Raw genomic sequence first — 16,660 nt, 5'->3', positions numbered from 1 at the left:
CACTGGACTATGTCACTGGCCAACTGCAGTATATGAAGATATCATTCTGTATCTTTTTTTTTTCCTTTTCAGGTGTTTTATTGTCATTACACTGTCACAAGTACAGAGCAATGAAATGAACAGAGAACTAATCTTTATAGGCCTGTAAATTCTCAGTCATCTGAGTCTTGGCAACCACAAATAGGCTTAAATTGGAAGGCAACCAGACTTATGCTTGGATTTTCTGAAGACATTTCATCAGCTATTCAGGAGTCTTTGTGAATTGTTTCAACTCACTTGAGTTCAATCTGTAGTTGGAGCATTGATGCATTTAAGCAGCATGAAGGCCCATCCTCCTAAGCATATTCCAAGTCAGATGCAAATCCAATAGCCATTCATCATTTTTCCGGATTGTTGGAGTCCTTTGTTGTGCATAGACTAAGCGATTGGCCTTTTAAAGCATGATGATAGTGCTTATGTAATTTATTTGAAAGGAGTTCCATGACTGAAATGTAAATGCTTGGAAGCTGAAACCTCCCCCCACTTTTCAGTAATGTATTTATCAACTGCAGATCGCTCTGGTGCAAGCCAACAGAATTGACAAAGACTCTGTGGATAGGTGTTGAAACGTCTCCAAAAAAACTGAGAGAAAGTCCAGTTGCCTTCCAACTAAAGTCTGTTTTGTGATTATCTTGAGATAGTGTGCTCTTACACTGGGTGTTCATCTGCACAATAAATTTGAGTGGAGTCACAGCACTGATGTTCTCTACAGAAAGGCCAGCACAGAGGACCCTTTCGACCCTGTGGTGGCATCTGCCCTTTTTTATGGTGCACTTTGTTGAAGCATCAGTTTATCTACTGCTGAGAGGAACAGATTATATTAATTCATCAGCAAGGCCTAGATGAGCTCTGCTTAAAGTACAGGTGAAGGAAGACAGAGGGATTTTAGCAACAATAACATGATTGTTGGGCAAGATCTCACCCAATGCATGAAGCTATTACAGAGCTGGGGAGCTCCTTCAGTGAATAACTAATGCTTTTTGTTAGAATTCCAGTTTGTATTGTCTGTTTTTGTGGTTGTTTGTGTGTTTTTCTCCCTCCACCACCAGGTGGCGCCCTGTCCTCGTTGGCTCTCCTACACACTTGCGGCTCATTGGATCATTACTGAGGAGTATTTGAGCAGTGGACTGTCACTACCTCAAGGCCAGAGTGTTTGCCAGTTTTGGGTACTCTAGCCAAACTAACATTAGCTGAGTCTAACCTAGCTTTGTTTCTCTGAGTCTAACGAGTTCTTTGTCTTTGTTCTCCGGCAGGAAGCTTTCCTGTGTTACTGGATACCTGGACCTTCTCCCCCCTGGAAGGAGTTCACACTGAACAGGGAAAACCTCCACATGTGCCGTTCAAGTTCCCATTGGAAATATGAGTGACAGTCTGCTCCATTACTCCTTTCGGGTCCAACGCTTGTCTACTTGCACTCTTTTAAAAAAGGAAAAAACAAAAACAAATGTGCTGTTAGCACATATAGTTTTTTTAATCATTTCTGTTCTTTAAGCTAGCCTGTTGATAATTTACAAACATTTGTTACTGTGCATGGAAATTACACATCTTCCACTGATGCTTTTTCTTTTCCTCCATCCGTTTATCCATCTGGGGATATTTTGACCATCTCTTCTCCAAAGCCCAGCAGCTGTCCTCTTCTGCAGCAGAGTGGCCACCAGGCCCACTGATGTAGGGGTGTGTCCCGTCTGTCGCTTTCAACCCTTGGTTTTCCTTTTTTATTTATATATAATATATATTATTTCATACTTCATACTGCCCTATTCAATTTTTATTGCTAAAGCGGCTCCACACATGATCCAAAGCAAAGTGTTTCTCATGAGACCAAAATAATATCTTTCTACTCTGACCTCTATTTCACACAAACTGCTTTGTTTTGGTTGTCAGGACATCAGCCATGCGCGTGTCATTGCCCCTTGACTTTGCTGTAGTGTCTCTCTTCCTCTCTCTCTCTCTCACACACACACATGCATGGAGGAGGAGGAGTGGTGGAGGGGTGGGTGAGCGCACACAGACGCATGTAGGCCGTTGTCCTGCTTGCAGGCGTCCCATTCGTCAACGTGAGGCTCATTCTCGCTGGCCTCTGCCTCCAGATTGGAGGATGAGGAAGCGAGGGAGGGCTGACGGAGGAGAGTTGCGAGGCAAAACTGCTGGTCACATGAGCACAGATCTGTTTACAAACCCAAGGCAGAGCAGCAAGAGAAGAGTGAGGGGAGGAAGGGGGGAAAGGCCAACTGCAGGCACCATTATGGACCCAAAAAGGAGGTAGAAGGGGGGAAGCCTGCCATGACAAAGCCAGCTGGAGGTGTGAGAGGCTGACAGACACACTCCGCCTTTGTCTCATATTTTTTTTTCCTCCCTGTCTTTCTTAATCGAAGGAGCAGATGGTTGGAGGGAGAGTAGGTTCCCCCACCCTACACACAAAACACACGCACATATCTTCTGATGAACACACAGCAGTTATAGAGGACTGTTGTTGACTGCATGGAGCTATCCTCATGTTGTTTGTTCTTGGAGGGGAGAACATCATCACCTTCATTTAGAAGGAACATCTACAGCAAGATCAGAGGACCAGAGGAGGAGGAAACCAGAGAAGTGGTGAGACTTGAGAAAATCAGATTTCGATTGATGTTGGATTATTGCTTTCACTGGGTTGAGGATTTGCCATTAAACGCTGGATGTCACTGTAACTGGCGAGAGGCAGGGGACAAGACTGCAAAGTGACGCAAAGTGAAGTCAAGGAGGCTGTTTCCCTTCTCTCTCTGTGAGTATTTCCTGTTTGCAAGCTGCTTGTGGTGTTTTTGACTGAGCTTTTCACATTTTTGCAAAAACATGTCCTCACTTGTTCACGAGGCCTCTGATTTTGTTTGTTCTCAACAACATTTCTATTCTGTTATGCTTTTCTTTCCTTTGGTGACATCATTCAGAAGCATATGAGGTCCTCAGATCCAAATCCTCCCCCCCTCAACTCAACACGGAGTGGTTAATCCAGATTTGGGGAATGCTGTGCAGCCCAGACTGCTGAGCCAACAATAAAAAAAAAAAAAGAAAACACACCTCTGAAGGATTTCTGGAATCTGAAAATCTCCCATGACTGGTTGGTGAAGGAACTAACCCAAAGATCCAGGTCAGGGTAGCTGGATCGGGACATTTGCAGAGTCTGAACTTCCAGAACCAATTCTTCTGGCGTTTCTCCAGTCCTTCTCCTGACTGGGCCTGAATTCACTGCTGCTGCCTTGGGAGTCAAATTTCATGCAACCATTCCAATGGTGTAACGGTAAGTGAGTGGATTTCACCGCCGACCATGACACACATGTAAGGTAGTTGCAAACTGTAAACTTAGTGAGGAGTTTCACATTTATTTAAAACTGGAGACAACGGTGGCTGTTTATACAGTATGTGTGTGATAAAGCTGGATTTTTAGACTTCTCTTAGTATATTTTTACTGTATTTAGACATGGGTGTTTAAAAAAACATTTTCCAAACCTCTATCCTTTCATTAAGATTTGCTATATGGGGTTGGAGTGACCGATCCAGTAATGACCCCCTCCCCCACTTGTTACTAACTACCACTGAAAAAAACTACCGTACCTTCCCTTTGCTTATTAACTCAGATAGTTGGTCAGCTGGAAATATCATCCAGCCTTGGCTTGGTTTGGGTCAATTCTGGATTATCATGGTTTAAAAAAAAAAAACTGGTTTCAAATCCTCTAAAATCATACCATATCAAACTATCACATCATTTCCATGGTATAACCTTTAATGTTACCTTAACATTCTAACACATTTGTCTCTTCGGAGCAAAAAGGTCTTATTCCCCATAAGTGCTGTAAAATTTTTAGATTTTGTTTTTTTCTCTCTCTAAATACTTTTCACTTCTTTTTATCCTCTAAAAATTCTTATAGATAAGTATTTACCTTGTTAAAACCCAATATAAATGCATAAGATAGCTTTTTTTTTTATTGAAATATTCTTAATTTAGTCACAAAATGACACAGAATTAAGAATTGCATCAGTTTATGTGAAGATAAACGTGAACCCATGAGCAGCAATTTAAAATAGCCAATCCATTTTTAGGTCAATTTTTAAAATCGACAAAGTTAAGTATCATTTTGGTAAAGTCTGACACTACGTTCTCTTGAGGGTCATTAAATGAAGATGAGATTATGATGCAATCCTGCCTCAATTTCCATCGTTACAAGAAGGACAATATGACAGGATATATATTGGAATGTGAAAAACAATCACAGGTGTGTTGTTGTATCTAGAAAAGATACAACTATAAGAAAGATTCAAAAGATTTAGCTATAAGAAGCCAGCAGCTTCTGTAGCGCTTGTGCGCTGAGAAAGTATCCGGTTCGGTCCCACCAGCCTCCACTCTGGGTTCCTGAGCAAAACCCTTAATCCCTGATTGCTCCCCGGGCGCCACACAATGGCAGCCCACTGCTTCCCAAGGGGATGTATCAATATGCAGAGAATGAATTTCCCCATTGTGAGAAAATAAAAGGGATTTATATTTATGTAAAATAAATAAGCTGGAAGACTGAACTAATCGTATTTCATTAGTTTCGTATACACTCACTGTATATATGCATATTTGTTTAGAACTGTATCATGTTTCACCTATAGCATGACCCTACTCAACCCAGTTCCCCAATAAATCCCCCTAAACCCCCACCACGGCAAACAGTTCGACCCATACCCCCTGCTGCCTTCAAGCTGGAACCATTCATTCAATGTAAAGAATGACACTCGGCCACTTATATGCTGGCAAACACCATCCTTTCCAACAAATTAATAGGAACACATGTGCTCTGTGGAAGTGGGGCTTCCTCCTCTTTGTTTTGACCAAATGGTGCTTTTCCCCCAGAGTCCATTGGGTTTAACACGCCCCCTTTCCCAGGCAGCAGATTCCTACCACATGGCCCCCTCTGTCCATCTCCCCCTCACACTCAGACACTGACAGGAGTGCGCTGCACCCTCACTCAGCCAGTCACCTCAGAAGATTTTGTGAAACAGATGGTGTCGTGACAGAAGTGCCGTCCATCCTCTATGTTTGTCTTGTTCACAGCCAATTAACGCTCGGTCCTGGGAGCACCTCAGTTGCCACCGCAGTGCCGGGTGCAGATCCCCCGACACACCTGTATATTATAGTTGAATACACCAATGCGACCTGATGACGGGAATCTGGTTTTAGTGTTCTAGGATATGAGTACTTCATAGGTGTATCGTCCTGATAGTACTATAAAGACTATCAGTACGCAGAGAATAAATATGAGCTGTTTATAAAGCATCACAGATTGTTTCTGCGTGTGCCAGTATAATCTATCTCTGGAGACAAGTTTTGTTTATTGTAGTATTGTTTTTGGAGGGCATCAACATGCTTTGGTAAATTTATTTAGAAACAAAATAAAAAAAAATTGTATGTCTTTTTTCTAAACAGCATAGATATTAACCTTAATATATCCTGATACTATGAGACCAGATGCAACCTTTTCAATGGACCATGTTGTCAAACTGGAAACCATCTGTGTCTGGATGGACAGCTGACATTTTTAATACTATGTTTGCAATAAATCCAAAGCATATAACTGCATATTGCATGTTTTTCTAACATAATGCAGCTGCAGGTTTTTGTAAATATAGAATATTTAATACGTTTGCTTCCTCTAAGATGGCGCTGCGCATGCAGCAGCCTGTTATGTTGGCTCTGTGCTCTCCTTTCAATGTGCAGTTACTATAACCTGTTTATTATATTTGATACCCAGTGCAATAGCTATATATATAAATACCTATCTATATAAAAACCCATGTTAATACCCTGTGCAATAACCCTGTGTAAGAATCCTGCTAAATAAGACTTCAGCTGTCATATATATATATATATATATATATATATATATATATATATATATATATATATATATATATATATATATATATATATATATATATATATATATATATATATATATATATATATATGTGGACACACTGTATATACCGTATATGTCCCATGCACCTTTTCCTCCTTTTGGCACCTTCTTCTTTTTGACTATTCAGCTGATGTAACGAGTAATTTTCTCCACTGTGAGATCAATAAAGTCCCAAAAAGTGGCATAACTTCTCTTATAAATGTAACTTTTGTTGTTAATACTTTTAAATATTCAGGTATACGTATTGTGGAAATCTTAGTGTCATTTGTGAAAACTGAAATGTCAATTATCTGTGATACAACATATTCATTACACTGTTTTTATCAACACTGGGAAGGTAGCAGCAGTTTTAAAACTAGTGTGCATATAAAAAAAAAAACATTTTTTTAGCAAGTAAAATGAAAGGTTTTGTTGCTAATGTAAAAAGATAAAGAAATTAAAAAATGCTTTGGTTTCATCAGCATGTAAGCTATCAAATTTCAAATGTGTGTATTTGCATACTCTGCCTGGCAGGATGCCTTTGTGGTTTGAGTTTTCATCGCTCTGAACACTACTGCAGCATGACGTCTGACATCTACCACCTCCCTCTCAACATCTATGTCATCGTGCTGGGCATCGGCCTCTTCGTCTTCATGCTCAGCCTCATCTTCTGCTGCTACCTTTTCAGGTAGGTGCATTATGCAGCAGATGGGAGGAAAATATAAACGAAAATAAATCACTACAAAAGTCCAAATGTGTGATTTATGGATAAAAATTAAAAAAGCGGATTATTTCAAAAGGCCATAACTATCTCAACCTCTGCTGAGGATAATAATATACTCCATAAAGTGAAAAAGATAATAGACATGAAAAAAAAATACTCTTTTACATTCATACAGATATGTCTTTAAGTAAAGCAGATCTAGCTTGTTTTTATGTGAAAACAATGCTGGCTAGAAAATGCAGGTGAATTTAAATCAACTTTACAAAATCAAGACCTTTCACCTCAGAACATTTAAATTGCTTCACATCCTTGTTGCTGGGTTTTTTCTCGCTTTCTGCTCATCTACTTTCAGCTGTCTGTGAAAACCACTAACTGACACCTGTCTGGCTCCAAAGAGCTAAAAAGGGCAAGTTGGTTTCAAATGTGATAAGCATAAGTATAAAAACATATTCAAACTGCATACATATCATTTCTGTGAGTACTTATTACCATTTGCAATAAGTACTCACAGAAATGAATACTTATGAGTACTAAGTTAATAAGTTTTATATTAATTTGGTTAAACTGAGCCAAGTTATGTCAGTATTGCACATGCAGTGCTCTGCAGGATTCTTGACACCCCTGTTTAGAAGGATAAAAAAATAATTTTTTAGTTCAGGTTAGTTTAAGATTTAATTTCACAATATTTAATTATTGATATAAAATAATCCCATGAGTAATAGAAGAATCTTTTTATTATAATTATTTATCTGTTTTACATTTATTGTCACCCCGAACATTCTAGTTTAATGATTCTCTCTAAAGCTGTTTAGCCATTTTATACATTTTTCTGGTAAACCAGAATGTCTCGGAATCTTATAATTGTTTATCTTAAATTTCCCTTTTTTGTCCTGTGATGTAAATATGACTAAATACATAAGAGTTCTATTATGGGAAATATAAGGGAAAGTGGCTTTCTGATCATGTAAAAAGGAACAATAAGATCAAGTAAGTCTGACCTGTGGGTGTTTTGGATGTTTGAAGTGTTGCAGCTTTCAGTTCTTGTCTTGGGGTCACTCTGCATAGTAGGGGGATGTTCTCCACATGCTTTTCTGGATCATTTCCAGGTACTCAGGCTTTCTCCCACAGTCCAAAACATGCATGTTGGGTTAATTGATTATTTGAACAGCCTGTATGTATGAATGCATTTGTGTAGATGGCTATTTTTCTCACAGTTGACCGGCAAAGTGGGGCCCTAAGTTTACCACTGTCTCTCACCCAGTAGCCTCTAGAGATAGGCCCCAGGTCTTTATGATAAAGCTTGGATAGGTGGGCATAAAATAAATGGACGGTTGGACCTAAACCAGGGAAGTTTGCTTGATCCCACTGGGAATTTACCTGGAGCTGTGAGTTCTGTTCAAATGAGACCTAGCGTAGGTTGTCATGGAGTCTAATCTGAAACAAAGCATTAATATATGGAGCATTTCCCCCTTCCCTCCAATAAAATACGTTCTTAAAACTGGATTTTTATTTTAGTTTTTCAAAATAAATGATGGATTCAGTTTAAAGGTTTGTACACATTTTTAAATGTGCCATCAGTTGCAGAGGGTGCTTCAGCTTTAGAGCTCAATTTTCAGAACTGGTCATTGTGATGTTATTGGCTTTTTTAATTTAGGTTTTTGCTGCTACTTTAAAGCTTTGAAGTCAGAAACTTGTGATTATTATCTTGTCTTTTTTGAAAGCAAGAGGTAACTATCTTTTTTTTTTTACATCAGGAGTCAGCTGCAGGCTCATATTTGAAATGTTTCCTGGGGGAAAACATTGCTGGCCCCAGAGTGTCTAAAATTGCACAAGTTTACTAATAAGAGAGGGTTGGTAAAAAGACGTAGGCCAAGACATGCAAGAAAATGCTTAATCATCTCTTAGAGATTTTTAGTAATTTACTAAAACCTGATGGGGAATTTGGAACAAGCACCTACTGGTCATTATGTTAGCTGTACCTAAAAGCTCTTTGAGCTCAACTTCATGTATACTTTTTCTTTAATTTCGAATCTATAAAAAAAAAACTGCTACCGGTAATAGTAACACTTTTTATTCCAGAGGAATCTTTTAAGAAATTACAATGTGATATAGCTAATTTCTCCAATTCTGATGTGTCCCATTCACACCTGCATTAAAAATGTGGCTGTAGGAATGGGACCATGTTCACCCTAAACTTGCCTTCTATTATGTCTGACTTCATGTGAGTTTTTAAAATGATGGCTAGTAAGAATCCTTTAAGCCTTCTGTGGAGGAATCCAAGTTGCAGGCGGTGGTCTGTTTTTGTTATTTCACAAAAAAATGTAGACGTTCCAGTTTGGAGACAGCATTATCTAGCTGTATCCTTCCAGGGCCTGCTTCAGAGTGGCTGCTTCATTGTTTCTTCAGACCCAGGCCTGGGTGGATTTGTTTATTAATTTGCTAAAGACGTGTAAAAATTTCCAAAGGTATAGTCTCACACTTGAAATTAGTATGAAAAAGAAATACTTTCTAAAAAAAGAATACCCTTTAGATAATCCATAGTTCTGTTTTATGCAAGTATTTCTTAATATCAGCCCATCAACTCTTTCTACAGGATTTAGGTCTGGCAATGAAATACAGCCATAGAAGGAGATTATTTTATGTAGATTTGGCCATATGTTTAGGTTAAGGTTATAATCCAGCTGAAAGAAAAATCCAACTGACCTGTTTTCAGATTTCTGGCAGGGGTCACCATGTTTTTCATTTTAAAGACTTTTTGATGTTATGGAATCTAACCAGGCTCCTAGGGTGTCTGGAAGGCAAATGGACCCAGAGCATTATAGGTCCTCTGTCATACTAAATAATGGGCATAGTTTGCTTTTCTACATATTCATCTTGTCCAGGAAATTGGGTCAAATAACTCCAGTAAAAATATCAGTAAGCTTAAAATGTTTCACAATTCCTCAGTGAAAAAAACAAAACGTTTCTTAAAGTTTGTCATACAGCTACACCTGGAGAATCTAACCAAATCAAATATCCCTGCATCCATATGAGTCCTCTAGATCCTCAGTTGACACAAATATCATCCACCATGCGCTCCTCTTCTTGACAAGCAGGATGATACTGGGGGAGAAAGCTGCATGCATAAGTGGATGGATTGCCTGACCAGTTGACACCCAACACCATCATTCCCTACATCTTTAATCGACACACCAGGGCTCTTGTCTTCAGCTCTTAACCTGATTAAAAAGCTTCGGAACCAACCCACATATTGAGGACTAGGCTTATGATTTAAATTCATTATACTTCTGCAATAACCTGTCATGTTTAGAAGCTGTTAGTCCCTTGATGCAGTTGTCACTCAGCAGACCGCAGTAGTATCCTCTCTGTGTCTCCCCCAGGTTAAAACAGCAAGGAACGAGGGAGCACTTCAGCTACAACGAGGTATGTCACAGCCATATCTGTCATTGTGTGGGGGACATATAAGCAGAGGATCGTGAGAGATGTTACATGCCTGGGGGGTACAGTATTTCCCATTAGGACACTTTACACCACTCTGTATAGATGAGCTTAATGCCAACTATGTATCAGTATCTACCCTCTGGTTTTTCCAAGTGTATGTTGTGCATTAACCTGGTTATAGGTTTCCTTTGTAAGGAAAATGTTCTTGGCTTTCTTTATTAAGTTTGTGGGTCGTCCATAACTGCATTAGGAGGAGGAACTGCAAGGTGGAGGAGAGCTTTAATGAAAATATCCAACATGCTCTCATTTTTCCTCACTGCAGGTGGTGCTGAAAGGAGCAAGCAAGAAGCTGAGCCTTCTTGGAGTGAGTCCCCTTTTCTCTAAAAGCTGTTTTTTGGTTGGTTTTGTTTCCACACTTGATTATATCAGGGATGTCGGATCATTTTTATATCAGGGAACTCCAGCATTATCCAATATTTGAAAGGACCAGCTCTTTGAAAGAAATTTTAAATTTCGTCATTTATTTCACAAAGAGCACAATACTCTGATTTTATAACTTTATTCCCATTTATTTAGAAGTTTAGTTACATGATAGACTTTAAAAGAAGACATGGCCCTATTATGACATGGCAATTTTTTCTGTCTCTTAAATGCTGGATAAATAAATTGCAGCCAGATCCAGCATGCAGGCCTTGAGTTTGAACCATTTGGCTTAGATGATCCATTAGAAGCTGGGAGGGTTTGTTTATTTGGTAAACTCAATCAGCTTTTCCTTTTAGACGATTAGCTGGTTAATGGTGCATTAGTTTGGGTGGAGATGTCTTTAAATAAGGTCAATGAGTGGGCCTGGAGAATCTGTTACTTCTAGAACAGAACAAACATCAGCACAATCACACCATTCTCCATTGTCTATGAATATATATACAATTATTAAAAAAGTCTGCTTATTTTAGTGATATATAGAAACAGACTGATGTTCTAAAGCTTTTATTTCTGCTAATGAAAACAAAACTTTTAGACAGGAGCATTACACCAGAACAAAAGTGTGTTTTGTAAAAAGGTATATTCTCTACCAACAAACAAGCCTCATCAAAATACTTATTTTTAAATATTCTAATATGACAGCATAAGGGTGGGTATGTTAATATAATTTCTGCTTAAGATCAGCTGGAAATACATTTTCTGCTCTATTTTTATACAAGCCTCCACAAGACTCTTTTTTAAGAATTTTGATAATAATAGCCATTTTTCCGTTCCGCAAGGATGAACCCATCTGTCACCTTAAGGTTATCATACTTTGGGGGATGATCATAACAGAAAAAAGTGACTAAAGCTCAGCTATTAATAGTGGAAGGAGTCCCCAACACATTTGACCAAGAATTTATTTTAATGCCAACTCTAAATATGCATCTATATATATCTCTGTGTGTTTGTGTGTATATATATATATATATATATATATATATATATATATATATATATATATAAACCTCTTTATGTGTCAAAATGGTGTTCTAGCTTTGAAACAAAACAAAAGCATAAGTTGCAAACTGTGACTTATTTGAGCAATAGAGATACATTTATTAGATTACTGTGAACTATCACTGGGAAAATGAGAACATAAATGGCTGCATTTGTCAGAAGAGGCCAAACCTGCAGTTTTAGAGCGACTAATGCTGGAGTCAACAGAGTACATGAAGCTCAGCTCTCTCTGCAAGTGCAAACATAGCTGCATAACAGCATTGTAGTATTTGAAGTCATAGAACCTGCAGAGCCGATTGTACCCGGAGCGTTTTTAGATGCATCTCCTTCTAAAAGGCAAGCTGGTAACAAAAATGATACGGGTTTTATTCAGTAAATCTGATGATATGTGGATAAATGAGTTTTGTAATATTAAACTACAGCTTCTAATGGAATATACAGAATTACAGTGCCTTAAAAAACATGTGCTTACCCCGTGTCTGTTAAATGTCACAGACGAGGTTAGCTGTGGTTTGAGAGCTTCGTCAGGTGGTTTTCACTTCTTTAAATGAGCAGCGAGCTTACAGATTGGGAGCTCACCCATGCAGCACCCAGGCTCTCATCCACACATCCCCACCATCATGCAGTCATGCATTCCTTCCTGTTCATCTTTTAACAAGCTTTTCTTCCTCATTCCACTCTACAGCTTTTTTCAACATGCATCATTTTTTATTGTGTTTTAGAACATAAAATAATCTCACTCCTTCTCTTTCCTTTTCATAACCTGTTTTAATCCTCATCATCCTTCTCAGTTTCTATTTATGCCATTTCTTTATCCTGCTAATCCATCTCAGCTCTTTACATTTTACTTGTACTTATCCTTCTCATTAATCTTTGCTTTTCATCCTCCCCTCATCCTTCATACGGACCATTTTAATTTCACTCAATTTTTTCAACAATTTTTATGAGCTATTTTAATCTTATTTGGAATCGATTTCCTTTCCACTAACCCTCCTGATTATTCCTCTTTACAATTTTTAAGTCACATTTTGCCAGGTAGATTGATCTTTAAGACGGTTTGTCTCATTTATGACTTATGATTAATCCACTCATACTCATTCTTCTTCTTCTGCACCTTGTTTACAACCTCATTGTCTCCATTCCTCCTTCCTAAGTTTTTACTCTTCTTACACATCTTTATTTCCAAATGGATGACATTTCATCCCATTAATTCCCTCAAAAGTCCCACTTATCCTTCTTATAAGCCATCTTCAACCCACCCTTTTCCCTGATTCATTTTCCTTATAAAGATCAGCAATAAATGTGTCATTGAAGTAATTGGGCTTCATTTTTTGTAGTCTTAGTGACCACTCAAAGTGTTGCACATATGCACTGAGGTTCCTTAAAAACTTCTATACATAGATGAGTAAGTAACTTGGAATTACATGCCTTGCAGACAATCATATGAAATCACAACCATATTGTTATAAGACAGTACCATTACCCACTTAGCCACAGGAAACATATTCAGATATATTTGGGGTCTGGATCTAATCAGACTCAGCCCAGTTTCCTCCATCTGTAAACCTTGGTTAGTCTGGCAGACTCCCACAGTACCTCAGAAAACCTGATATGAGACATAAAATGAAAAGAAATTTGTTCCCTTGGCACATTGAATGTTTTTGTCTTTATTATATCTTAAACTAACCCTCTCTGCGTCTGTTCATGCAGCAAACCTGTGCGGTGTGTCTGGAAGAGTTCAGGACCCGAGATGAACTGGGAGTGTGTCCATGCTCACACGCATTTCACAAGAAGTGAGTATTATTTGAGTCTTGAAGCTGATTCAGGAGCAGTTCGGTGTTGTTATAGCTCGTATCCGTTTGTGTTTTCATTCACTGAGAAATTCATGTGAGTTTGCTCCGAATCAGAAACTCCACCTGTGCTTTAGCAACCGATATAAGGCAGATTCTCATTTTCTTTAATATACTGCAAAGATTTAACTCTTTAAAGAATTTTATAAGATGAAACATCTATATGAATTTTATATGAGAAAAACTTAAATCCTATACTCTGTTTAATTTCTGCAGAACAGAATGCAAAAGTTTACCCTTTCAAACCACAGAACAAAAAGGTTAATCTCAATACCTTGTTAGAAATATTAGAAATATTAGAGGAAATTAAAATTAAATCATCTTTCAGGCAGATTTCTACATGGCTCTAAAACCTAAGCTTTATTTTTCAGACTAACAAAGTCCTATGATTTTTATTTAAACCTAATTCAATTTCACTGACTGAGGAATCTTTGAAATTGAAGATATTAGATTTTCTCTGGCATTTGCTTTAGAAGACACGAGGAGGACATGCAAAACTGCTTTCTACAAAAAACTAACTAAAACAGTGTGGTTAAAGGGGATTTGTTTGTAAAAATGTGAGTTTAAAATGTGTCTTAATCATAGCATGTTGTTATTACAATGTTAAAAATAATTTCTAAGGGTTTTCCCATCAGCAGAGGAGTTGTGTTAGCTCTGGGAAGGAAGAACACACTGAGCTTTATTAGAAACTTGTATATGTGCCTAAAAGGCAAAACATTTATCACGGCTATAAATATATCTTATCTGAGCTCTTAATGAGGCATTAAATCTGTTCATTTGTCATGTTAGGAATAATTTTTTCAACCAACAACTTTAGTGAACTAAGAAAAAATATTTCAAATATTATTAAGAGTATTTTCTTTAATCCACACAGGGACAAACGTAAACATATAAGTCTTAAATACATAGGGACACCAAAGCTATAATAAGAAAATTTTTCTGTTTTGTGCCACACCTCATCCACATACTTTTAAAGCAATCAGCAAATGTCTAGATTAGTTAAGGTTGAGACCTGGGTCATCTGTAAAACTATTGTGTGTTTGGGATCAGTATCCTGTTTAACTGTCCCATTGCATCTAACCCAAACTACTGCTCTCTGGTCAGAGTAAATCAGTGGAAAATGTCCAGGATCGACCCAGAAAGTACAAAGGTTCAAGGCTTTAATAACCCAGAAGATGGCTGAGGACCATAATGACTGTCTGCAGTGAATTTGTTTAATATCAAACTCAGAGGGCGCTGATAAAGCAAGATTCCCCCACCTTAAAAAGGCCTCTAAGGAAAAGCCAAATGCCTTCTGGTAATATATGTACATTTAAAGGAGAAAGACTGAATTGTCTGGCCAAAATTACAAAAAATAAATAAATAAATAAATTTGAAGGGGTCCAGATAATGCTTTCAGATCAGAGGACCTAACAATTATGAACTTCATTCATTATTGATGCCTTGATGTTTTCAGTGACACAGCCCTTTAGCACACTGCAGAAAAAAAAGCACTGAGGTTTTATGATTTGAGGAGGAAATATACATTTATAAACAGATTGGGGGGGGGACTGAATGTGGAAATGTTTGTATAAAATAAAAAGTTAATGCCAAATCCCAACGCAAAGTTTTGCATCACTTGTTTTTTTAGGTCTAGGTTAGGGGTCTGCAACCTGTGGCTCCAGAGGCAACAAGTGGCTCTTTGGGGCCTTTATAAAGGCTCCTAATGAACAATTACTATTGGATACCCGGTGCAATAACCTGTTTCTCTATATCTGACACCCAGTGCAATAACTATATATATATATATATATATATATATATATACATAAATACCCATGTAAACACCTTGTTTACATGGGTATTTATATTGCTCTGACAAAAAAGCTGTCATATGTGGACGCACTGTATACTGTATATATCCCATGCACCTTTTTCTTCCTTTGGTACATTCTTCTCCTTTGACTATTTGAGCTGATGAAACGAGTAAATTTCTCTACTGTGAGATCGATAAAGACAATCAATAATTTTAAAAAATAATTTAAAGAACCAATAATACTTTACATTTTTTAGATCTATTTTTTTTATTACCTTGGAAATGTTTTTAATCTTTTTTTGGAACATAATTTTCCACAAATTTCAATACCTAAACTAAATGGCAACAGATTTTCCTTTGTAAGATATTTAAATTATGTTGCATGTGTCAAATTTGCACCTCTATACTATTTTTATTTGGCTGGACTCAAATGGCTCTTTGGATTTAAAATGCTGCAGAATCCTGTTCTCCACTATGCATTCAAAACCAATTCCTTCACGTTCAGCAAAAACCTTCTTTCCTAAGCAATATGTGAATGTGTTATTGAAACCTCTGCTTTCATCTTTCCAGGTGCCTTCTCAAGTGGCTGGAGATCCGCAGCGTGTGCCCCATGTGCAACAAGCCCATCCTGCGGCTTCACTCCGACGCGCCCCAGGGCGCCGAGGGTCCCATGGACCCGGAGGAGGTGTGAGATAATTGAGTGCGGAAGAGAAAGATCTGCTTCCCCTTTCAGAAAACACCCACATTAAACACACTAAAGATGATGACCATCTCAGAAGGTAATGATCCTAAGCTGGCCAGTTAGGAACGACTTGCCTCTGCTGGGATTTAAGACATGGACAGCGGCAACATGTTTGGATTAGTCAGAGAGGACGCTGAATGAGTAGGATTATTTCCATATACAAAAAAAAAAGTTCCTAGTTCTGCTTCCATGTTACAGTGTAACACAGCTATTAAAAAAAATAATCACATAAAAACAATGGCGAGAGGAAAATGGATTATCAGAACCAGTAGAGCAGCACTGCCAGCGACAAACATCACCCGAGGCATGGAACTGGACATCCGAGCATCAGCCCGAATACCTCGACTTTCTCAGGGGTGTTTGTTACCAACACAGCCATTACAACCCATGTCAGTAACCATAGAAACCCAGTGCCACATATGCATCTTAAGTACTGCCAGTGTAGGTGAAACGCCCCAGCAGCCAGAGTTCGCCGTATCATCTGGCTGAAACAGAGACCAGCTGGAATTAAACCCAGACGACTTCAGTAGGAACAGGTTGTGTCCCCGTCCCCCTGGTCAATCAGAGACTCCTAGAAGACTAGTCCTGCCTGTATGTACTGTGTGGTAAAGTATCCCCTATACAATGTTATTTTGTATTTTAAATAAAGTGTCATGTAATGCAATCCTGTTGTGA

At 38.2% G+C, this 16,660-nt stretch overlaps 1 protein-coding gene and 1 long non-coding RNA gene across 2 annotated transcripts; both read left to right on the top strand.

Moving 5' to 3' along the window:
- Window positions 1-2,197: 2,197 nt before the first annotated feature.
- On the top strand, window positions 2,198-3,112 carry LOC119787097. Its single transcript, XR_005281289.1, has 2 exons — window positions 2,198-2,800; window positions 2,964-3,112. It is a non-coding gene; the product is annotated as an uncharacterized LOC119787097 (long non-coding RNA).
- Window positions 3,113-3,185: 73 nt separating this feature from the next.
- Window positions 3,186-16,649, top strand: zgc:175214 (uncharacterized protein LOC557610 homolog). Its single transcript, XM_038290724.1, has 6 exons — window positions 3,186-3,313; window positions 6,486-6,639; window positions 10,056-10,098; window positions 10,439-10,480; window positions 13,309-13,391; window positions 15,814-16,649. Exons 1-6 carry the CDS (start codon window positions 3,289-3,291, stop codon window positions 15,932-15,934), a joined length of 468 nt encoding a protein of 155 aa, XP_038146652.1. The 5' UTR covers window positions 3,186-3,288; the 3' UTR covers window positions 15,935-16,649.
- Window positions 16,650-16,660: the final 11 nt, after the last annotated feature.

Source organism: Cyprinodon tularosa, unplaced genomic scaffold (genome assembly GCF_016077235.1).
Source record: "Cyprinodon tularosa strain WSP-4 unplaced genomic scaffold, ASM1607723v1 ctg287, whole genome shotgun sequence".
Classification (NCBI taxonomy): Eukaryota; Metazoa; Chordata; class Actinopteri; order Cyprinodontiformes; family Cyprinodontidae; genus Cyprinodon; species Cyprinodon tularosa.
The sequence above is the reverse complement of the archived record's forward strand: the minus strand, read 5'-3'. Positions and strand labels throughout refer to the sequence as shown.

Excerpts from the sequence above, each read along its gene's own strand:
- zgc:175214 (XM_038290724.1), top strand. The coding sequence starts at position 3,289 with ATGCAACCATTCCAATGGTGTAACG. Across the intron at positions 10,481-13,308 it reads AGAAGCTGAGCCTTCTTGGA|CAAACCTGTGCGGTGTGTCT; the intron begins GTGAGTCCCCTT and ends CTGTTCATGCAG. Across the intron at positions 13,392-15,813 it reads TCACACGCATTTCACAAGAA|GTGCCTTCTCAAGTGGCTGG; the intron begins GTGAGTATTATT and ends TCATCTTTCCAG.